The following is a 24598-nucleotide window of genomic DNA, read 5'->3' as shown; positions in this document are numbered from 1 at the left end:
CGTGCACCGTCCTGTCCTACAGAAGATCTTGGTGTTGCCTTAAATTTCGAGGAAGAAGCTTGGATGTGATCTGGAATGTAATTTGTTCTTCCGGTCTTGTTTAAAATTGATCCGGCTATTATATAGAAACACTTGGCATAACTATTTTATTTGCTCGGAATTCGATCCTTAGTGGTTGTAGAGTAAATTGTAGAGCGGGGTTAATAGAAATAAAACTAAATCAGCTTAAGTAACAACGGTCAATTCAAATATTCTAAATAAAACCAAACTATCAATTCAGCGGATTTGCTGAATTAAGCCCAGACCACAAGTGTTGATTATTTTTTTCCCTAAAAATTAAGAAGCAATTTTTTCTTAAAAATTAAAGTCGTCCACTCTCTATGGTACCTTATAGAAACGAACTAAAACTTACGTTCCGTTTCGCAACGTAGTGTTAACGGCTTAAAATCATCGCTTCTCGGTGCTGAATTCACGGTAACTTTTCAAGCAAATTCAGCATTTTGTTAGTCCGGTTTGACGTTTCGTAATCAAAACATTATTGCCGCTGGATAATTTTGAACTCATGATTTTTGAGGAAAAAGTTTTCATGCTTTAAGCTTAAAAAACGGGGCCTCGTCTTCAGAGTTCCGTGCTTTAGAAATGGCCAACGATCGGGAAATTCTTCGTGCAACCTGGGAAGGGCGAATACCGGTGCATTTCAAATTATCCGAGACGGAAACTGAAACAGAACCCGAAGAGTGTTTTCTCCTCGTCCCCCGGATGAGCTATTTTCCTCTAGTTACTGATAAAGTAAGTACCTCCGCTTTGAATGCTGATAAACACCGTAATCAGTACGGCCTTTTCTTTTAGGTGCGGAAACACTTTCTACGATTCATTTCGAATGAACTGCAAGACGGGGAGATGTGGCTGGACTCTGCCGGAACACCGCTTAAGTGGCACTTCCCGATAGGTGAATCAACCGGCACCGCATGTTGAGAATCGTTTACTGACTACTCGCTCTCCTTACTTCAGGTGTTCTTTACGATCTGCTGATAGGCACTGACGGAACACTGCCGTGGCACATTACAGTTCACTTTTCAAAGTTCCCTGACGAAATATTGATCAGCTGTCCCAACAGGTATGCTCTAGCGGCCAGGATCGACTATTTTGCACCAGAAGTTTAATTTAAGTTGCTTTGGTTTTGTAGGGAAATCGTTGAATCACATTTCATGTCTAGTCTCAAAGAAGCCGACGTGCTCAAGCACCGCGGCCAAGTGATTTCCGCTATGCAGAAGAAGGATCACAATCAGCTTTGGTTAGGATTAGTTAATGGTAAGACGGCGGACGACAGCTCGATCGGTGCGTACCAGTCTAATCGGTATTGATTGCTAATCTCTCTTCAGATAAGTTTGACCAGTTCTGGGCTGTTAACAGAAGGCTGATGGAACCAATTCCTGATCAGGATGGATTCAAGCACATTCCAGTGCGGTGCTATAACGAGGTGAGTTTAATTGTTGTTAGCTAAAATTGACACAAAACCAACAGTCGGTAACGTTATGGTAGCTGAAATCGATTAGAATTAGTAAATTGTGGTACTCACATATAGGGAAACGTTTGCAAGTATTTTTGATGATCAGAAATGCTAGTGCTCTTAATGTTTCGGCATTTAAAAACAGTTTTGCTGCGAATTTTAAAGAAAATCTATATTAAACTATGTTTGATTTTGAGGTAAAATGTTCTTTTCTAATGAATTCAAACACAACGGTCAAGTATTAAACCGATAGTGTAGCCCTCGATATCGTTTTCGATGAAGAAAGCTTTATATCGCACCTAGCACAACATCTGATTAAAAAATAGCGCATTATTTCTGTTAATGTAACAAATCCAGAGCTAAAATCAACAAAATTCGCTTCGAAAACTACCATTTCATTGTTAAATTACAAATAAGTTCGCACTTCAAGAACCATACTGAGAATTAACTTCTTTATGATTTTTTTAATGTATATAAAATGTATCTTTTGGCTTAAGTCACAGTTTATCACAATTGCTTGAAATTGTTGATTCTGGTGTGGCTTCTCAGTAATTTCTATGAAACCAAATTTTTCATCGCCGATTTGCGATGTTTTTCGTATCGAACGTTGGACTTCGCCAGAGTACCGCTCTGCATTTTAAAAAGGAACGAAATGCTTTAGGGGAATGAGCAGCATTAAATTCAATGTAATTAGTCAAATGACTAAACGTAAGTTAAAATTCCACTGACTACAACTCAGTTATTCGTCCAAGTATATTGATGATAAGATTTGCCATTTTTTTAATGTCCAAGAACCCGACTTCGCGTATTAGGGAGGCTAAAGGAATGAGAAACTAATTTAAATTTTATTAAAAAAAAATTATCAAACAATCATTGTGTGATAAAAGAAGACAAATATTGGGCTGCGCTGAAATGAGCAAAACATCATTCGACGGTTTGATCTTCTGGTTCATCCACAATTCGCACTAATTATCATTACTTATCGGTTTCCTTTCCCTTCCTCCGTTGCAGGACGGTACGTACCAGCAGAAACTAGTCGCACCCAGCACCGAAACCGGCCAGAAGCGAACGTTGCAGGATTTGTTGGACGATTTTTCAACACCTGTTAGGAAAGCAGGTAGGTTACCGTGTATACCGTGTCGTGCTACCATACCCGTTTGCCGTTGGTTCGGTTTCAGTTCAGGCACCGACGATATTCCGCTAGGTTCCACCCCATGGTCCCCCTGGATTCACGCACCTTGAACCCCGGAGACCTCCGCATCCATTCTTCCAGTTGTGCGTTGTATTGTTACTGTACTGATCCGTTGTCCTTGCACGGGCCACATGGTAAGGGATCAAAGTGTCTAAAATTACCATTCTTTTCATACTCAGCCCAGTCCCGGGAATGACCCCGGCAGGGAGCACCTTATTGTATGATCCCAGGATCGTCGTAACCATTTCCCTACCCGTCGGATCCCGGCGAAACCGAATGGGAAATGAATGGCATACAAGAAGCGGGTGAGAGCAGGGATGGAGAGAGAGAAAGAGAGAGGTAGGACGTGTCCTTCCGATTCTCTACCTTCAGGGACCCCTTAGCAGGGTGGCAGGTAGGGTTCGATTAGGGTCGTGTTGGCTAATTTGCTTGAAAGCCATTGCCATTGCCAATCATCCAACCATGGTCCGGTCCGGTCCGGATCTTTTCTGTGCGAGACAGCGCGGAGACAGTGCAGCACATCGCATCGCATCGCGTCAGAGCCACATCTGGCCACCAGCATGGTCTCGGTGCACAGGGTGCGGTGCAGAGGCGGTGGGAAAGTTTCTCACACTTGTCACCTGGTATAATGTCCCCGCACCGAGACCATCCGCATCCGTCTCTAGCTCGCCTCCTCGTTGCCGTTTGATGCGTTGATTCGATTTGTCGAAATTGATATTTTGTTTACGAAATCATCTCGCACACACACCAGTTGGAATGCTTAAGCTGGTGTTCTGTTGCGTAGCCGCTTCGCTCCTTTCTGGCTCGTCGTCGCTTCCCGTGATCATTAATATTGCTAACGAGCGACGATTATTTCGGCACTGGCCCCGGCCCCGGCGTGTATTTATGCTCCACGATGCTCCGGCCTGTCTTGTTGTCTGGGTGAAATTTTGTCGATGCCAGTGGTCAGTGCCCGGATCGATGTGGCCAATCAGCGCAGCGAATTAAAGCGCGCCTGGGACCTTTGGTGAATCGCGCTTCCAATCGGGTTTTTGGACTGCTTCGGTGTATGCAAATGACTTCGCATGCGGCCACCGGCCAGATTTCGCGATTGGTCCAACCGATCGGATCGATGATGGCATAAACAGATGAGTGTTGCTGCGGCACGGTCCCGAGCTAACCGCTACTGCCCTCATCGTCGTCGTCTTCGATCTTCTTCGTCTTCTAGTCGCGGTCGCGCACGTGTTTGATCGTTTGGAATTGGCATTGGACGATTGGCGCGGCGATAGAGCGGGGGTTTTATGGCCAATTAGGATGGTGTTACCGTCGCATCCGTTTCGATCTCTTCCCTCTTGATCTGCTCTGCCCCGCAACCGCCCCACATCCTCTTTCCAGGAGCTTCTCTTTGGGGCGAGCGGTCTCAATTTTGTGTCACGCTTTTGCCCATCAATCTCTAGATTGATCCGCAATCCGTCAGGTCTGTCGGGTTTCGGTTTATAATGGGGAAGAGTTGATGGACTTCCGTTAATTTGCGTTAATTTGTTGATACAATGACTGATGAATGTGTGCATGTGTGCGATACTACCTTTTGATGTTTTATATCCAACAAAGTTTGCAACACCGCTCTTTAAACATAACATTCATTTAATATCTCACATCTAGATAGAGTTTTCTTTCACTTTCAGTCGACAATTACTGTTTAGTTCATACATCTTTATAAAGTTTAATGATCCAAAATTTTCTGATTGATCTAGAAGGTTTTTTTCAATTGTTTTTCAAGTCAATCAAATCGTAGATTATTAAGGCTTTTTTTTGGTATTCCACCACGCACAAACTCTCTTAGGCAAAATTTCGGTTAAAATCCAATAAAACTATCCCCATTTTGACGAAAATTTCACACGACGACTTTTTTGAGACCGTTTAATTTGAACAAACACTGTTCTACAAATGCAAGTCCGTGGACTACAAATGCTAATCATGTAAAAAGCTGATATACGGAGGCAGTTTGATGTGGAAAATAGCGGCATCGTTCTCATCCAGTTTTGATCATTTGATTTGCTCGTTTGATTATTGAAATTCCTGACGTTCCCGAGCGTTGAATGTTGTAATTGACTATTCGATTTAAAAGCGAGATCCTTTGGTTCTATTCAAGGAACATTTCGCCATGCTCCATTTGTTTTAATTTAAGAAACCATTTTCACGGGATTGTCATTGCTCGTAAATGTATTCATTGCTGCTGATTGGTTTTTGGGTTTAAGGATTGTTCTTTCACTAATGACCGTTTTTAGATTAGGTTAAGATGTTGTAACTTCCGTTTCGGTTCTATTTTGTGGTCAACAACACATTAGCCGTGGCCACACGGCGCGAAAACTCTAGCGCAAACGAAAAAATTAATGCCAAAACGTTTACGCTTGCCGTTTACATGCTGTCAAACGATTATTGGTCCGTGGAGCGTAAAACCTAGCGTAAAAGCTTTTTGCAAACGGTAGGGCTCACAATATGTTCTTTTTGTGGTTTACATCGACAGTGAGTGATCATTGCTAGTGTATTCAATCCTTTTCTTCAAAAAAACGATTTTAATTTCCTCAACCCGGCCATGTAAACATATCGAAGCGCAAAAGTTTTGGCATTAATTTTTTCGTTTGCGCTAGAGTTTTCGCCCCGTGTGGCCACGGCTATTAAATCATGTGTATTAAATTATCAGTCACTGCTATTTTGAATCATTGGTTCAATAGAGCACCATATCATTCTACCTGCAAACGATGGAAGACGATCTTCTTTTGTTTATAGAAGAAAAGCAATACGCTGGGAATATCCCTTTTTCAGATTTGCAACTCGGCATAATGATTGATCCTTAAAAACGTATATTTCATTTATAAAATCATTTTGTCCGATTGTGATTTTACTTCTTTAAAATAAAACGATGTTTACTCCAAGTTAATCGGCTGTATGCTTCTTGCTATAGGCATTTGTAAGTAATTCCGGCCATTCAACAGTGACTAATTATAAGAACACAAATTCCATTGCAAACTCCGAACTATGGGTTTTTTTTTTGTATCACACAGATCGTGCAGGTGCCATTATAAACCGCAGTCTTATTATGACTTCTGCTTGAAACCGTATATTCTTAAGGCTGCTGCTTAAATTCGAGAGCTACCTGAGTAACATGGTTCCACATCTTTCCCTCCTATTCAGCCTTAGAAAAAAGTGGAAGCTTCGACTTGCTGTTAGAAACTTTTATGCAACCTTTCATATCTTAAATTATTTTTACCCATTTTAAGATATTGATGGTTGCGTTTTCTATGATTTGTTGGAAAGAAATAGTACACTTTGAGGATATTTTTAAGTGCTGCCCATGTTTGCCTTCCCAATGGCCTGAATTACCCATCCTATGGTCTTGAAACGTATTGTTTGGACACGGATAGGACGGTATTCTGACGATTATAATTGTGAAGCTACAATCTTATCAATAATCACCTACCAGGTATTTTAAGATACAATAGTGCAATAAGCATGCACTTTGCACAACCTATTCTCTTAAGTAATTTGTTCAAATACGAGGATGCAACAAACGTGGAATCAAACCCGAAATGAAGCATATATACTCTCCCTTTGCATATGCTACGGAACCGATTCGTCAAAACGCCATCCACCCCGCGACGCGCACGATAAGTGTTACCGCTGTGTCATTCGATTGCAATTTACGCAACCCACACCGGAACTCGAACTCGCGTGTTTGCATTTGGTGCGTATCGATGATGTATCTTCCTGTCAAAGCGCAAGCGGTTCCCAAAAAGACGAATTCCGAGTCACACGCTTCTCCCAGAACTGTTGGCATGTGCTGCCAACCGGACGACATTAACAGATCAATTTGTAAACGATCTTTTATCATTATCATCATCATCATCATCAGCAGTACGAAAGGAGTCCCCCCAAAAAATATCGTTAGTTGTTTTTTCGTCCCACTGTTCAAACACACATCCATCGGTGAGGCCGCTTCGCTCGCTCTCGGTCAGAATCGGGCGCGCGCGCGCCTCCCATCCCCATCGCCATCGCCATCGGAACATTCCGGAGCAATGCAAACAACCCGCTAGCATAATCGATAAGCAATCAAAGTGAACGGAATAATTGATCAGTGCTACCGGTGCTGGTGCTCAATTTGGGGCCACACACAACTTCATTAGCCATTCCGCCGCACTGCTGTACTGCAATCCCCCCAGGGCCCCCCGCTTCGAGTGATCGACGGTTGGTTTTTTGGTTGGTAAACTGTTTGCTTAGTACGCTCACGTACGATCAATTAGCGAAAAATGTGTCCACGGAAATCTGGCAACCCCTGAAGACACCCTTCCTCCGTTCAATCGTGCGCCTCTCTCCCTCCCTGACGGTTACTCGTCACCTGTCAAGTGTCGGCAGGTGCGGTCGGTGCGGCAGTGACGTGTGCCGATATTCAAATGCATTCAGCATGGGGCGATGGGGCGATGATGGTGATGGCTGTTGGTGGTTGTGGGGCGGTATCCTTCACCTCTCCTACCGTGGCGTGCTCGTGCTCTCGTGTTGTTTACTCGCCTGGCCACACTGCTACTGTGTCTTGGCTCGGATCCTCGCATCGCATCGCATCACATCGCGTCCGCTGGCGTGTTGGAGGAGTGGGGATCACGACGAGCCGAAATCGTTCGATTGGTGCGAGATTTTTTGGGGTGTTGCAAAAGCAGACCCAGCCCAGTTCGCAAGCCGGTAAACCACAGCCCCCTGGCTGGCCGGCTGGCTAGCAGGCGGCCGATTCCGATTGTTTGTTGATGATTGTTGATGTGTCGTCGATTGTTTGCCGATTTGCCGATCCCTCCCTCGGCCACAGCGCAAGACGCTGATAAGAGAGAGCGAGTGAGCGAGAGAGAGACAGTACATCGCGTCGATGGATTGATGATGATGACCGCTGCATCGTGCAGTGAACGTTTAGTGATGGGTTGATTTATGGGAATCGAGGCACGGCATGCTTCGGCTGCAACGACATTCCAATGTGATACCAAATGTGCGTCCTGTGGCCACATCTTGACCCAGGAAGCTACCATTCCCACCAGCAGTAGCAGTAGCAGCAGCAGCAGCCGCCCTAACAGTTGACAGCTCGTCCTCTACCTCGACCGCCCGCCCCGGAGAGGGGCGGTTGAAGATGGATGATCGTAATAGGACGATCGGTTGGTTGGTAAATTTCAAATTAATAAACACAATCTCTCTCTCTGGCAAACAAACGAATAAACTTTCGTAACACTCGGACTCTTCCGTCGCATTCCAAGGATGCCAGGACCAGGTGGACGCGCGGCACGACGGAACGGAACAATCGCCACCGAAATAGCGAATAGCGAGTCCTAGGTCTAGGTTCTGTTCTGCTGCTCCCCCTGGTACAAGGCACATTCCTGTGCGAATTCCTCGTACAGTTCGTTGTTGTTCGTTCGGTGACCAGATCGACGTCACGGGAGGGTGACCGAGGATCGGCATCCAACGAGCAGCAGCACCACCACCACCCGTAAGTTATTAAAGCATTTTTCGCCTCATGTCCACCCGCGCGGGAGGGCGGCATTTTTTGGCAAACGGATCGGCTGTTCGTTCGTTTCGTTCGTCCGGATAATAATGGTAATAATGGTGCTACGCGCACGATTTAGAGGGATTTATATTTTGGCTTGGTGGGTAGCAGCAGGAATGCACTAGATTCGTCCCTTAGGGGGGTGGTGGATGTTGTTTGGCCTTGGGGGAATTTGTTTTTTTTTATCTTGTGGGACATTCTTTGAGGAATGTGAGGTGCGAATAGATGGGATAAGTGGATCAGGTCTATTATGGTGAGCAGCGAATGTTGATAGATAATTACGATGTACGATACAGACAGTGGGTTAGTATGATTTTCCTTTAATTTTGGGTATGAATATGACAGATTTTTTTTGCAATAATTTGCTTCAAATCAACAGACAACATTACTCTTTGAGATAGAGTAGCTTTCTTTAGAGAAAAGTAAATTTAAAAAAATGCATCATGTGCATAAAAAGCATCTATGGCAAACAGAAGTTGTTTTGTTATGTGCAGCTCGAAAAGTGCCCCAGAAAATTGCTATTGGGAGTTTGAACCATTTTTATTTTTGGTAAAATATGAATGAGTTGTCTCAGAATATTCATTTTATTCGACATTCTATCTCATCACCTCGATTTGGTTGACAAACTAACGGACTCTGAAAGTCTAATATTCTAATAAAACTTGATTGAAACTTATTAATGTTCAGGAATACAAAATATAACATAGCATGATTTTATTGTGCAAAAACACAAAGGAATAGGATAAAATTAAATCACAACAAGATATTCGCAAAGCGTCTTGATGAGACACCATTTACTCTTTCTGTTATTTCCTCAACAGCGACTGCAAGAATCAAATTGAATTATTTAAATCAATAGATCAAACAGTTGCTTTTATGCAGGCACTAAGCATCGTAATTATGGCTATGTGTGTTTTAAAACGACAGAGAACGGAGCATTCCAAGAGCTAAATCATAATTACATGTTATCTATTTTGAAAATGTTGTTCCCCGTAATCTGCACTTTTTGAGCACATTTCAGTGTTCAGTTCAGTGTAATGTTCTTAAAGCTAACGTTATTGTTAATGTTCTTAATGATGGTACTTAATGCTGTACAACATGAACACATGATTGTGGATAGCATCCTATTACGCGCCGTCGATTATTTATTATCCGTAGCGATGGGCATTAACAATTTTGTCTGCTTCTTGCATGGTTTTTGATAGGTTTTTAGCTATGTAGGACAATATCTTCTTCTCCAATCTAGTTAATTTTTATTATTTTAATTTTTCCCAAATGAGATTTTCTGCATGGTGAATGTCAAACATTTGAAATTCATTTGTCCTTCAAGAATTTATGCTACAACATTTTTTCCTTCTAAGGAATTTGACTAAAGGTATATAATTGTTTGAAAAAACACTTAAATTCCATGTTCCACCTCAACAGGTAGTGGTTCTTTTCCAGAACATTTTCATTCCGTAGCGCATAATGCATCAAACCTCAATCTGCATCCGAAAATGTTTCTGGGTATTCCAGAGAACTCCTTTTCCAAACTCTTAAAAGCTCCATAGCTAAGGGGTGTAAACATTTTTACTTTTTTCTAAATCTATAAAAATATCTTCTTTGTTTTTTGTAATCAGTTCATATTTCCTAAAACACAAAACCATCGACTCAAGCACATCCCTAGGGTCTCGCTCTGCATAAACTAATGCACCCTAGATTTATCGGGAACTTTAAAACCTCCAAGACACCTTGTCTAGGACCTGTTTGGAAACACCATTGACGTCCACCGCCTCGCCGAAAGCTACCCATCACATGCGCCTAGGCGCTATCCTCCTTAGGCCAATAAAACTATTTCCACCATTTTTCGGTACCACCGAAACGATGGTTGAAGATCGAAAATGAAAGGAAACCCCCGACCCCAACACCACCAGCTGGTGCGCAAAGGGTCCCGTACACTGTACTCCGAGCATCATCATCATCATCCTAACACCTTGCACATTTTTTTGTTGGTTATTTAGCTTTTGCAGCCTCGCCAGTGCCAGTGCCAGTGCCAGTGTCTCTTCAGCCAATGCGAAACCTTCCCAAAAACCCGGCACCAACACCAAGCAAACGGCAAAGGACAACGGAGCGCTTTTTGCTTTCTCTTTACTCTCCCGCCCGCCCGCCCGCACCGTATGCAAAGCGGGGATGGGATGGTCATAATTTGCGGCGAACAACAACAACGGCGGCGGCGGTCCCGGGATGGATCCGGTGCATCGTGCCCCGAAGGTGTCGAAGGTTAAATATTGTCTTTGCTGCCTTTGGCGGAGATGGCAGGTACCGTCACCGCCGTCTTCCAGGGAAGAAACAAGAGCCCAAGGAACACAACCACATACGAAACGGACACGGAATGTTCGCCAAAAAAAAGAAAGGAAGGGACCCCTTCTTTCCTCGGCAAGAATAAAGGCAAAGGTGGAATCGAAGACGGCGACGACGACGGCAACGACGATTCGTTTGAATCCTGTCGGTATGCGCTGCGTGTACTATACACACAATACGCCAACCGAGAACCGATGCGAGGCAGGAGGCGGCCGGCCGGTGTCTATCGGCTGTCCTGCTACCTGCGCGTGATCCTCCCTGGGACCTGCGTTCGCGTCGGTGTTTATTCTGAGAGGTGTGAATATTTTATTGCCATCGTAAATGAATAAATAAGAAGAGAGCGAAAGGGAGAGAGAGACAGGGAGAGAGGGCATGAGGGTGCGGAGAAGATGCGCTGCATCCGTGGGCGCTCTCGAACACCTTGCCTGCCACCACCAGCACCACCTCTCTTGCGCCGGTTCGGGACCTCTTTTGAGAAGAAAGGAAGAAGGCCTTCGAAGATGGTTCGGCTTCTTATGTTGCGCCCTCCTCCTCCTCCTCCTTCTTCGTTGTCCCTGTTGACTATTATGACAAATGTGCACCCCTCCGGACTCTGGTAGCATGGTCCCGATCGGTCGCTGGCAAGTTTTTATGACCTCAGACCTCTAGGGTGCTGCTCTTCACCGTGCACCGTGCAGCACTCTGCGCTAGTGTTGGCCAAATTTGATTGGGATTTGGTGTTTCGGGTACTACCCCGGGCACCGGTCGGTGGTTTGTCCTTGTTTCCCAACCTGCCACACCACCAAGTACGTGAGATCTGCACATAATGAGCATCGAGAGAGAGTCACATAAAAAATGCAAATATGTTCCTCTTCAGCTGTCCGGCCACACCACATTCTTTGCCACGTTAGGTGCACTATGCGCTGGTTTGTCCGTTTCCTTACCTGCCATTCATGACATGCGGACAACACAGCACCATACAGTCTCCCACGGTCGGTGAGGTGCGCCTGTCTGTGTATGGGAGCTTTTGAGATGCGAAATTTGCATAAATTATTTTTATTGTTCCGCTCCGCACTCGGGATAGCCGATGGTGGTGGATCGGGTGCATCTGTGCGCATCCTAAAAGTGGCCGAAAGGTGCGTTGTGCGTTGGTTGCTTGGTTGAAGGATGCTTCACACACACAGGAGTTATAGAGCCCGAAGGGTAGAGTGAGGAGGGTAGCAGGTTGGTCTTCTCCCCCACCCTGGAACACAACTGTTGAATGCGTGTGTTTCAAATATGCGCTTATGCGAAAGACGAAGATAGATAAGGTGGGTTTTACGGGAAAACACAGATACCTGCACCTCGAACCGGGTGCATCCTAATAATCAGGCAACTGTAATCCTGAATCCTGATGCGTTTAGCTATTTGATCATCTTCCAAGCCGGGGAATCAATTACGAGAGTTTCCAAATGCGATGCGAGATGTGGTTACTAATAGGAATTGCAATGCCTATTTTGATTGAAACCATTTGAAGTTTTGCATCAACCTCAACCAACCTTGAACATATAGCCGGCCGGCCGGCACCGCGCGGGTAATCTACGTCGGCGGTGTGTTTGCGTTACTTTTTCCAACATTTCTAAACATTCAACAAACACACCCCATTTCATCGGGGTGCTGCTGATCTCATGCCGTGCCGCTGTGCTGGCTGCGGTGGCACGTTAGAGAGAGAGTTTATGTCCGTCGGTCGGTCTATGTTACAGGCAACCTTCGGCACCTTCTTCTTCTTCTTCTACTCCCGGCACTTCATTGCCGCAAGGCGATCATCACACGGGGAGGAGAGTGTACATTCTGATCGATGTTGCATCAATGTTTCAATGTTTGTTTTGCTGTTTGCGCTCCAATCCGATTCGCGTTCGCTCGTTGAGATAATGGAATGAATCGCGGCGTGCGCACGCGGTGTGGTACTATCATCAGCATCGAGTGTGCGCTAGTGTCGTCGTCGTTGTCGTTGTCGTTTGGCGTTACATAAGCGCCTTACGCCGTGTGTATAATGTACAACACCGTATCGGGACCTTACATACAACCCTCCCGGTGGGTGTCCCAAGTTTCACGTGACTCAATTGCGCTAATCTTGCGAACAAGCAGCGCTTCACCATTTTTTTTATCATCTAATGAAGGCAATCGGTCCCCTCCCCCACAACGCGGTGTGGCGACTGCGGAACGACGTGTACTTAGGGGGACCATCGATAACGTCACCCCGAGAGAGAGAAAAGAATGGCAGGACGGAAAAGCGGAGAGCGTTATCAATCATCGCGCAATAGATTATCGCGTATGATTCAATTAGAAGTTGTCCCTAATTGAGCGCGCAAAGAGCATGGTTCGAGCGTTCGTTCTCGCTAAATGTGGTGGTCCTTTTATGATATGATGTCATTGATGGGTTTTGGAGATTGGCATTTGGAACTTTGGATTTAGTTGCGTCGCAGTACAAAGGACGAGTTTGTAGGTTTATAGTGATTCATATTAAATTTCATCTAAAGAAGTAATGATTTATGCAATTCATTTTTTGTAGGACCTTAACCTTGCTAGCAGATGGTAACAGTCGATTGATCATCCAGCTAGAAGAGTACAAGTTCGCTTATCTGCGATAATAATGATGGAGACACTAAAACGGCAACGGACTGAAGTGATCAAGAATGTCAAAACTGCGTTGGCATCACTACATTTTAGCAGCACGAAGAGGGCACGCAAACACTATGTATACAGTTGGAGCGAGTTTTTATCTTCAACTCAAGAGAAACGAAAACTACGAAATTTTACTGTTGCGAATGATTCCCTTCGGTAGTTCGTATGATCAGATTCACATCAGAATGTTCATCCTTCATGATGAAGAAGGAAGTCAATCTCACACACTGCTATGTTATGCGACCATTGAATGCTTTAATGACACTCAGATTTTGCTGTTCTTGTTGTATTACAACATACATTTCATAGCATGCATAGCATTACGGTGAGAACCATCATTGCTCCAGGTCGCTAAAACCTAAAATAGAAGATCTTTTATTCCTTATTTTTACCATTGGCTTAAGATTACATCATACTGCGTAATGCCTATGATTGGACCGCGTTAAACTAAAGCTTTCCGTTCCCACTAACACGTTCTGATGATTTCGCAATCTTACCGCCAACCCGGTCGAACACGAAATGCAATTACCGTTTTGTCAGTGATCGCCTATTAACGATGAGCCCACTGGCGCTCTTTTTGGCGGCTCGAAAGCCGCCACCTCATTATCCGTGTCCAGTTCTAACACTGCAGTATGCAGTGTCTTGGCCGTTTCCTCACAACAAGAAACAACCCCGCAAAAGAACGAACACGAAAACCGACATTCACCTTCGCTTCGCGACCAAGTGTGGTCCACCCAAGGAGCTTATCATCAGCTGCACTTTGGAATGTTGCGAACCGTCGTCGTCAATGGGGTTACGTTGGTGTTTTTTTTTTTTTCGGAATGGACCACCGCTGGAATGGAATGGGGACCATCGGTGTTCGGTGTTCGGTGGCCCACGGTCCCCTGCTTCTTCTTATCGGTAAAGCCGTTAGGCGCCATTAGTGCGGTGCGGTCTCTTATCATCGGTGCGAAGCGATTCCGTCATCCTCATCCGTGCGTGCTTGCGTGCGTGTGTTTCTGCTGCTGTTTGGTTGTTTGGTGGTTGTTTTGCTCGAACGAGGAGGGAGGTAACCGTTTTTGGCAACCGGCCCTCGCACTGCTCCTCGCTGCTTGGCGCACAAGGCTTAAGCGGAACAACTTGGCTCGGTTCCTAGTGAGCCCGTGCGACGCCACCACCACCGCCACCATTGTCACTTTCTGCCTGCGCACCTCCTTGGCACTCGTCGTTGTCGTTGGTGAGGCGTTAATGGTGGTGCGGTGTGTGGCCACAACACATTTCTTCCGGCTGACATCATGCGCACGAAATAAAACAATGACCTAATCGGTGGGCCATCGCCGTGCGCTTCAAAACCACCACCCCACCTCGAAGCCCCCGGCCTCCTCAGGCGTATTGCAACGTTCGCTGGCGTTCTTCGGCGAAAGAGATTAGCCATCGAGTCGCCACCCGCCCCAGGCAAAGGGGCGCTTCGGTGCGAAAGTGAACTTGCTTGCCGGCTTGCGTGCGGACAAACACGTCGGTCGGTCGGTCGCCCTTCTTGCTGCGCCCGCATTGCAGCAGGCAGCAGGTCGCGTGGCTCACGCGACGAGAAAGAGATGGCCTCGGAAAGGGGGGGGGGGGGGGGGCTAGGTGAGGACACCACACCGCCACTCACTCCTCGCCCGCATTCGCTTGCCACAAGTGACAAGGAAGACCGCGGCCGCGCGGGTTAATCGGTTGCAAAATAGAAAATCAAACCCCGATAGCGCAGCAACAGCAACAGAAGGATGGCCGCGCGTCGTTTCGACCGGCGCTCGATCGTCAATCACCACCAGCCACTTAGGCAAGGCGAGGCGCACCGATCTGGTGCGATCGATTGAAAATTGATCTACTGCTGCTGCGACATTCTTGTTGTGTTCCGATTGCTTCCTCTGGTCTGGCTGGCCCCCCTTTGGTGGTGTGGTGGTCTCGGTTTCATTGGACACATTCCTGTGCCTTGCAGGAGAAGAAGCAAGCAACAAAAGAAGAAGAATCGCTGTGGTGTAGAGATGGGATGTGAGAAGCGCCGGCGGATGCCTGCAGCGGCGCGGTGGACCCAAGAGCGAGGACACTTTTCTTTCGGGCGGCCTTAGCTCGCTAGCCGAGCCCGGCGGTTTCACTTTGTTCTTTGCCGCTCTTTGACGTACGCAAATGAGGCGCACACGCCACACATACACACATACTAGCACACACACGCGCGCGGTTCGTCACTGAAGCAGGTCACCGAAAAACAGTGTCGTTCGCGCGAGCGCAAAAAAAAACAGCAGGACTTCGGTCTGTTTGATCCTCTAATGTTGTGCATTTTATGCTCTTCTTTCGTTGCTTTCGTTCCTCATCATCGTTACGTTATCCATTATACTTTGAATTCGCTTTGTTTTTTAATTTGCTGCGTGTTGCTAATTGCTTGAATGATTTATTGTTCTGTTGTTGTTTCTATTAATCGTTGATGTTTATTTTGTGTCGTCTTTTCTTTATTTCTCCGTATATCTGCTTTCTTTGTAACGTTTGCTTTCTATGTAACGTGTTTATTCTTTCTCTAGTTTTCATGTGGTTATTTTTTTGGCTCATTGCTTGTCATTTATTCAATTATGAAGATAATCTTTTGTTTTGATAAAACTTCACATATTCTTCTGAAGTACACTCTAGTTTTGAGTGACTTAATAATTGTAATTTATTAATTACAACTTCTTCGCTTTAAGGCTCTTGCAAAGATTAACTAATTTTGTGAGGACTTGCAAAATAAAAAAAAACAGGAGAAAGTAAAATAAGATTCTAACAAAATACACAGAGCTGTTTCTAGGGCACTGTTAAAAAGTTAAATGATTAATTAGACAAAATAACGGTAAACAAACCGTGCGTGTTCGTCACTGTACCTCCCAATTTGGCGCACACATTAAACGGTGCACTTTTTGGGTGGCATTTTATTTTCGTGCCAGGATGTCAGGCTGTGATGTGATGTGATGTTAACCCCTTAAAGCAGCAACAGTAACAGTAGCAGTAGCAGCGAAATGTGTGCCCGAGCCAAGTTCACCTTAGCCCGGTTTTCGCTTTTGCGACCACCACCACCGGTGATAGTTCGCTGGCATCGCTACCGGGGGGCGCCTGTGTAGAAACAGCTGTCGTGAACTTTTCCATTTTTTTTTACATTCGTTTTTTTAATTTCTCCCTTGCAATCGGTGACATTATAACGGACGGGGTCATACCGTGTGGCACAGTTATCGAAATCGGATCAGTTAAATCAATTATCAAATGTTAAAAGGGATTATTATTAATTCGTTATCGGAACAATCAGTCCTTATTGATAGATATTTTCTTTGCTGCCATTCGCTACATGCTTTCTGGTGTATATCATTGTTGTATCTTAGTTCACTTTGGTTGCTATGCTGGGAAATATAAAAAGCAGAGCAACCAGCTGAAAAGATCAGTTTTAACTGTATTGTTGAGAATAAACCAGTACGTTACACTTTCACTGTCATTTGGGTCTTCAAATCATATCCATTCCTGCAAGAACAAGTTGTATTTGCTTATAATTTCAAGGATAGAAAGTTTTTTTTTCCATTTCATTACCAGCACTTCATCTTCGATTAATTGATAATGTACTCTACTACTTCCTCTCGAAAACAGTTGCTTCTGACAGGTCATTCCATCGTTTTGACCCTTGCTCCCCCGGCACCGGATATCCAGAACCTACCGCCGCCGTGTTGTGTACCAAACTTCAAGTTCCTAATCTCCAATCGATTGTCCGATTGTCCGGTGGTGGTCAGGCCAGTTTTGTCAGCGACCAATCAGCGCACAGCGCCGTTGAAATGTTGCAGGGCGCTTGCATCATGCATCATGCCGTACCAAGGCATCATCCCGTCGCGAAGAAGAAGGCAGGCAGGCAGGCAGACGGCAGGACATGGGTGTGTGGACGGAAACTATTTGGCAAACCTCCTGCACCGTTTGTCACAAGCATCGGTATGCGCGTCAGTGTCCGTTCCCGGGGGGAGCGGAGAAGGGGAGCGTAGAGATGAGGAATAGTTGTCATGTGCCGTGCTGTGGGGTGGGTGTGTGCGGGCGCAGTTACTAGTTGCTTTTCGTTTTCGTACCGTTTATCTATACCGCATCGCGCCATCATCTCACTGGCGGGTGTGGTGTCTTGAGGTGTGTAAGTGTATGTGGAGGAAACCGTACCCTGACAGTGGGTGACAGTGACTCAATCGGTCTCAAAATATCTTCCATCCATCCGTTCGAACGGACCGCGACGCGAAAAGGCTTGGCAGTGTCGGTGTTGGTGGTGGTAGCGCGGCGCGGGACACACCCACCTCGTGCACTCAATGAGAGAGCTTCGGGAGGGGACAAGGAAAAGAAGGAAACCGAGGTGAAGGAGTAGAAGTATCTGGCGACAAATTGAGGCCTGTGGCCCGTGGTAGCAGCAGCGGCAGCAGTAGATACCTTGCTGGCGGCTATTCGAAAATAGCAATTCGCAACCCAACAACAACCGCCATACACTTGGCTGTTGCTGCTGCTGCTGTTGCTACTGACGACGGACTTGACGTTTGCACATCAAACGACGTGTCGCGTTGGTGTGCTCGGATAGGTCATCAGCGGCCGGTCCGGTCGTTCGATCCATCTCACACGAGCAATGACCCCTAGCGTCACCGTGTGATCAGGTGAAATGGCCGCGCACACACACACACTCATGGATCAATCACGAGCACATTTGGGCGCAGAAAAGACGAGCCTTCTCCACATTCTTCAGCGCCAGTCGCCAGGAACAACACCAACTTGACCTCTTCTCCCTTCGAGGAACACATACAGCCCTCCCCATATAAAAGGGACACAATTCCCAGATTAAAAGTTCGGTCTACATTTTTAGAGCAACACGAAAACGTCCTACCGATGTCCTTCTTGCCCTCGGACGAAAAAGGTTGGGTTGTTGGGTGTTCCCGTGCCCCTTCCGGATGCGCCATCCAATCATTCCCCGGCTTTTACGCTGACCAATTCATCATGCGGCAAGTCAAGTCACAGCCACGGTAGACAATGTGTCTTCGGGCCGAGCCGGGCAGCGCCGACACAGCCGCAGGGAGGGAGGATGATGGGTTGGTGGAAACTTATTTTTAAAATCCGCACAAAACGGAGAGTATGCGCCGCCGCCCCCGGGGTGGTGTAGTACTTAACATTTGCGGGCGGTGGCTGGTTGGGGAAGCATTTTCAAGAAAGGTTTTTGGATGTTCGAACTCTTCGGAACAACTTCCTGACGACGAGCGGTGGTCATTGGTCTCGCGTATGACGTAGTTCTGGGTGTTTGGGAGCACGGTGCGGCACTGAGGGAGAACTGGTCAGGTGTTCCAACCACGCCATACGGTCTGCTGGGTGGGTTTTTGATGAGCCAGAGACAGACCGGAGACATGCCCTGTGGAACCACATGATAACCGACGTTCCGACGTACTTTGCGTGCCCCGTTCCCCGTTGCTACTGTTGTTGTGTTTCTCTCGTACGTTCTTCGAACGTGGAATGGAATTTCCCCAAAAAACGAGCGTTCACAGCGTTCGGGAGTAGGGGTTGGCGTCATTAGCGGGACACTCAGGTTGGTCTTCTTGGGAGTTATTTTTGCACCTTTTTGCGGCAGTGATGATCCAAAGTGTGGTGTAATCGAATGGTGGCGTTGGATTATTGTCTTTGGGATGAGTTTTTTTTTTATGGAATGTTAATATATTTTTAAGAGAAAGGTTACTTGTTTAAAGAATAGATCTTATTCGAATTCGTTCAGCTGCCAGAAATTGCCAACAGTTGCTATAGCTGCTCTGCTAAATCTGGTTTAGGTGATATTGATGAATCTATGGAACGATTTTAGGCTATGCGTTGGAATAAACGTTTCATTTGCATTCCCGATACAAAGGTAGATGCTGCTAGAGAATAGTAATGTGACGTATTTTGGAGATTATTACATTACAGTGACTAGTATTATATTTATTTTATTTGTTTTATTTGTTAATTGATGTATCTTATGGTCAGTGGGCCAAAGCATTGATTTCGAATCTTAAAAAATAGGCTAGACAGCAAAAGAACGTATTTAACATGAAAACCGGACGGTTTAAAGGGGGGACTTTGGTTATTTCGGGTAGTAAAAACGCTTACTTTTGACGATTTCTAGTGAAAAAACCATTCAACTTTATTTTTTAAAGTGCATATCATATTAATCGTCAAATTTTCAAGCATATTTGGTTGTATTTTTTTAAAGATTTGTAAAAAAAACTACGTTCATGGCATCCAATATAGAAAGGCAAGTCTGGAAAGTTGTACTTTTTGCTGTGCCCATCGTAGCCATGTGCTGGGTTATCAGAAATTCACAAATGAATATTCTGTTGTTAGATCTTTTGTTAGAGTTAGTCCCGTCGAGTTTATGTTAAATTTCCTATTTTTCGATTTTTGGCAGATTTTTTTCGAAGATATCGTATTTTTATCAGCTGTATAGCTGCCTACGGAATTAAGGTACAAGAAATTTCTAACTACGGAGAGTCCCTGAGAGCGAAATGAATGGAAAGTCTCGGTATCATTGAGTTAAAAAGCAAACATAAGATATTTAGAGTACTGATTACAAATTCAATTTACATTTCTCTATTTACTATATGCCTCTTACTATCCTTTGATAACACAGTCAGACATTATAAAACATATTCTTAGGCATAATGGAAATATTGTTCAATGTTTAGCCGGGCAGTAGTTGTTCATGTCATAAAACCTATCATAATCAACAGTCAAAATAGGTTCTTTACTGATACTTGCCATACTAGTATGAAGTGATCCTCGTAAACCTGGATGTTCTGTTCTGTCAATCAATCGCAAAAAAATCGCCTTCCGTTCAACATCCAAAAATGTTGCTTAAGACCACATGTACACGACACTCAACATGCGATCGAGCTCCCTGATGATCGCGCTACCGGTAGTTATAGCGCTTAGATAGGCCACCTATCAAATCCACAATTGGAATGCTTCAGAACAACGAAGATCATCCGCGATCACCTCGATCTAGATACAAAGTATGCAAATTAGTTTTTCGATCTTCCTCCAACACGATATAGGTGTTGTCTAACCATCTTCAAACCTAATCCAACTTCTCGATTCCGCCGCAAAAGATGATCACACACACACAAATGAGCAAACGTTTATACATGTTCTACTGGACGTTAGCAAACGCATTCCAACCGCAACACCTCATCCAGCAAAAAAAAAAAAACAACAGGAACGACGTTCATCGGTTTTTGTAGAGCGCGCTCACCGCTGGAGATCCCAAATACCTCCGACAAAACCTCGAGCCGAGCCGGAGATAGTGAATGGAATTTTTCAATTTCAAAACCCATTGCCCTGTCTCGAGAAGAAGGGGTTGACCGGAGGCCCCGAGACACTCCTTCCTAATCTAAATCAACCCCCAGGACGAAGTCATCGGCCCAAAAAGGGTCTCAAAACATTCCCCCTCGCTCTCTTCCTTTCCTTAAAAAAAACCGGCAAAATAGCTCAAGATCTTTGGCGAAGATGGTGGTTAAAGCAAAGGGAGAGAAATGCTAAAAATAATATGCGCCACTAAGCCACGCCGCCTGGCGATTGACAGACGATCGTCCTCCAAAAGTGGGTAGCCGGCTCATCGCGGCTTTACTACGAGAATGATCTGCAGAATTAGCACGGTCCGGGTTCGCAGAAGGCCTCGCCTTCGGGACGGGGAGCCTCTTTCTTTTGGGCAAGAATAAGGTTCTGGGAAGTGAGTGGCGCGTGAATGGAGCAACCGCGGAGGGGAAGACCCGAGATGGAAATGCCAGATTATATTTTGAATGATGCTCATTGTCTGTTTGGTCGTTTGGTCGGCTCCACAGCGCATCAGGTCAGAGGCAGGGGGGGCGCCTCCTGCGAGCAGCAACGATCGGTAAAGGGGGGGCAGCAGCGAGAGTTTTAGGTGCGAAATGGGCCGCAACGTGCGACCATTTACGCGTGTGGTGTCCAATCTTCTACCATCTTCCCAAATTGCTCTTTCGTTTGCTTCGTTCGTCCAAAATCGTCCAAATTCTGGGCCCCCGGGCGTTGGTCCGTCCAAACGCAAAAGAAACAGAGAAACACACACACACACACACACACACACACACACACACCACTCACGAAAGCAGTTTTCACTAAAGCTCGCTGGCCACAGCAGGACCGTGGATCTCACGACAAGCTGGGCTCCTCGACGTCTCGTGTGGACGGCGGTCCAATCTTCCAAAATCTTGCGTTTGCGTTCTGAGTCTTCTGAAGCACCAAGCACCACCATTGTTGAAGGCGTCGGCCTAGCGCTGCTGCTGGTGTTGGTGGTGCTGGAGCTTGGGTGAAATCATTTCGAAACAATTTCCGTCTTCGTGTTGTTGCCTGGGCCAGGCGGGCGGCGGTCAAAGTGATGCCCGCGTGCGCTCCACGGGAGATATCCTCCCGTGGGGTTGAGGGACCGGTTTTTTTCTTCTGTTGTTGTTGGAACGAACCCAATTTAAGATCTGGTAGAGAACGGACGACGCAAGAGGCGCTTGACACATGATCTTACCATCATGGGGCGCGCGAGAGCTCCGAATTCTATTTCCACCGCGTGGATATGTTATCTCCGCCCCGAATAGTTGGGACTTGCGGTAAGGTCTCGTTCACCGGAGAAGATCTTGAATGATACAGAAGTGGTCGGGTTCTTTCTTTTTTTTCTGGGAGGAAGAGAGATCATTAGAATACAACCTACGTAGTCCTCATGGAATGTGCGCCCATTCTAGGGGCACATGCGGCGTGAGCCTTGAACTCCTCGAGGGGCGCTTAGGATAGAAGGTTAAACGATCTAAATAACTAATTAAGAATTTCCTGGAACGACGCAATTCCTGCAGCGATCATGGCTTGTTATAGTTGTAAAGATCTTAAGCTGCTCCTAAGATTCGCAACTTACTTTTTTATTGAAGCAATGTTGTCTCTAGGTTTGATCGTCGCTCCCAGAATTGTCAGACATTCCAGAACGTAGCACTTTTCTGAAATGTTACACTTTGAAATGATAGTTGGTGAGTTCTATGGACGATCATTCGTTAACATCCTTTCCGGAACTTCTGTTATCTATAAGCGGCTCAATACCGGGCCTGAAATGCTAGATTTCTTTTTATCGAGATATTCAAATAGGCTTCAGATAGCGTCGAATGTGTTTTATGAGTTTTTTTTTGTTGTCTCCTAGGATAACGATTCCAGTCCACTCCTCTGCCGGCTTTCGATCGTACATTTAACGATCCTCCTCTGCGATCCTCATCAATGGAATTCGTGCGCTCCGATAGCACCGACCTCACCAGGAATGCTTTCTGGTATCCTCTCTCCCCGACATTGTACCCTAAACCGGTTTACCGATCCCGGCTCTACTCACCCGCCCTTGCCACCTTCGGGATATTCATATTTTTTGGACAGTTTTGATGAGGGTTCTCGTGTGTGGTGTGTTCTCTTTGATTCTCGCGTTCACCAGTGATCCTAATTGGATGGGAGATGCGGGACCGAAAGGCATCAGAGAGCGATTATTTGATCAGCATCATCTTCTCTCTTTTCTCGTCCCCCAGTGGAGGCCCGAACCCATGGCGTTACGGTCCCGGAATCGACACCGCTGCAGTGGCTATCGGAGCACCTCAGCTATCCGGACAACTTTCTGCATCTTTGTCTCCTGTACGCCTAGAGACAACAAGCGAGGGACCGGCGGCAGCAGCAGCAGCAGCAGCACCATCGGAGACCGTACCGTGGATGAATCAAATCAAACATGATTATCATCGGGGCTCCCCAATCCGGAGCCAGCGTACGGACTATATGGCCAGCAAACATCCTCCCTCGGACACACTCCAACTCACTCTCTCTCTCTATCTTTCTGTGTGTCATTCTGTCTCTCTCTTACTCGTGTGCTCCTTGCGTGCTCGAGGAGCTAAACATTGTGCCACCGTGGTGGCGATGGCGTCATGTTCGTTCATTCCCACGCACCTTACCTTTAACCAAACGATCAAACCGCATGGTCGACCGTGTAGACACCGTGGAACCATCAGCCACCGGTGCCAGTGGATAGTAGCGCAGTGCAAATCCGGCTAGGGTGTGACAGCAGAGCACAGAGCAGCAGCGCAAGGGTGGAGTGACTACACGCACTAATATATCGTTCCACCACGACCGACCAACCGTACCAAACCGCGCATGCCGCCATATGGAGAGAACCATTGAGATAACGCATCTCGCATCGCATCACTCACTCGCGTACTGCTTCGCGTATCCCTCCACTGTGTGCGCTGGCCGATCTCGCCGGGCCTTACTGGCGGCCTTTCTATTGGGCCACACATTCGCGCTTGACATTTATGTCTAATTATACGATTATCGTTTCTCTTTTTCTCGCCATTACTTTTTCGGGCCATTCGTTTCATTTCTGGCTTCTCGTGCGCTCGTGCGCGTCCCTCTTACGCGGGTTGGGGTTCTTCATAATACTCTTTCGCATTTTCCAGCCGCGAAAGCAGTAAGTGCGAGAGCCGCGCACCATTAAAGTTGTCATAATAAGATGGTAAAATATATGTACGCATGTATGAGCGGCGCAAAAGGCTTTGCGTTACCGAAAACCTACCGAAACCGAGACCTCCCTCTCCCCCTCCTAATGTGTAGCGCTTCTTGTCGTTTGTTGTCGAGGTGGTGAACTCGCCACTTCATCTTCATCTACTTCTTCGGTCCCGGCGTCGTAAATGTCGCGCGTGAACGACATTTTATTGCTCGAATGATTTTATTTGCCTGTGCGTCGTGTATCGACATCCGAATCCGAAACTGTCGGTGTACCGGCCGCATGTCCGGTAATCCCGATAATCCCCCCGTGCGCCCTGCACGCCGATTGCTTCCGGGAAGTGAAGGTCGAGGCCTTAGACTCGAGATGAAGCTCGAGAAAGTTCGGCAATCGGCCGGATGAGCAGGTGAGCTTCGGTCACGGCTTTCTGGTGGCCACCCACGGCGCACAGCTCCCCCGGATACGCACAGCCGTACAGGTGAGCCACCGGTAGGCAAGGTTGTAGCCGTTCAAAAACATGGGTTTGGCATGTTGGTGAGAATTTTCGCAGTTTCACCGTGCGGCCGGATGGCATACAGGACATGATCGTGGTTGCGATCACACGGTTCGATTATAATGGTCGATCATCACCGGTGATAAGTGGATCATTGCAGATAGACCCGTGGCGTTTGCTTTGCTAGACCAGTTCCACTTTGATATATCACGCTTATTGATATCAGGTGAGTGTTAATCCGTGCTGAGCTGAGGGTGTTCCCGTTCGTTAACGCTTTACTTTTGTGGTGCATTGGCGAGGAACAGCTGTTTGTAGCATCTTCATACAAAGTT

The 24598-nt window shown here is 46.2% G+C and overlaps 2 protein-coding genes across 3 annotated transcripts in view; one reads left to right on the top strand and one right to left on the bottom strand.

Moving 5' to 3' along the window:
- The window catches only part of LOC125954270 (protein TIS11), a 449377-nt gene that overhangs the window by 172615 nt on the left and 252164 nt on the right, over nucleotides 1-24598 (bottom strand). The window lies entirely within an intron of this gene.
- Nucleotides 526-23830, top strand: LOC125954332 (autophagy protein 5). The gene is made up of 7 exons (XM_049684530.1): nucleotides 526-789; nucleotides 850-949; nucleotides 1012-1117; nucleotides 1187-1311; nucleotides 1383-1480; nucleotides 2522-2627; nucleotides 22812-23830. Exons 1-7 carry the CDS (start codon nucleotides 640-642, stop codon nucleotides 22922-22924), a joined length of 798 nt encoding a protein of 265 aa, XP_049540487.1. The 5' UTR covers nucleotides 526-639; the 3' UTR covers nucleotides 22925-23830.

Source organism: Anopheles darlingi, chromosome 3 (assembly GCF_943734745.1).
Source record: "Anopheles darlingi chromosome 3, idAnoDarlMG_H_01, whole genome shotgun sequence".
In the NCBI taxonomy this organism is placed as follows: domain Eukaryota; kingdom Metazoa; phylum Arthropoda; class Insecta; order Diptera; family Culicidae; genus Anopheles; species Anopheles darlingi.
This window is presented reverse-complemented; position numbering and strand designations above follow the sequence as displayed.

Bases quoted from the DNA above. Each gene is read 5' to 3' on its own strand.
- LOC125954332 (XM_049684530.1), top strand. From the start codon at position 640: ATGGCCAACGATCGGGAAATTCTTCGTGCAACCTGGGAAGGGCGAATA. The intron at 1,118-1,186 runs GTATGCTCTAGC...TTGGTTTTGTAG, and splicing joins TTGATCAGCTGTCCCAACAG to GGAAATCGTTGAATCACATT. The intron at 1,312-1,382 runs GTAAGACGGCGG...ATCTCTCTTCAG, and splicing joins TTGGTTAGGATTAGTTAATG to ATAAGTTTGACCAGTTCTGG.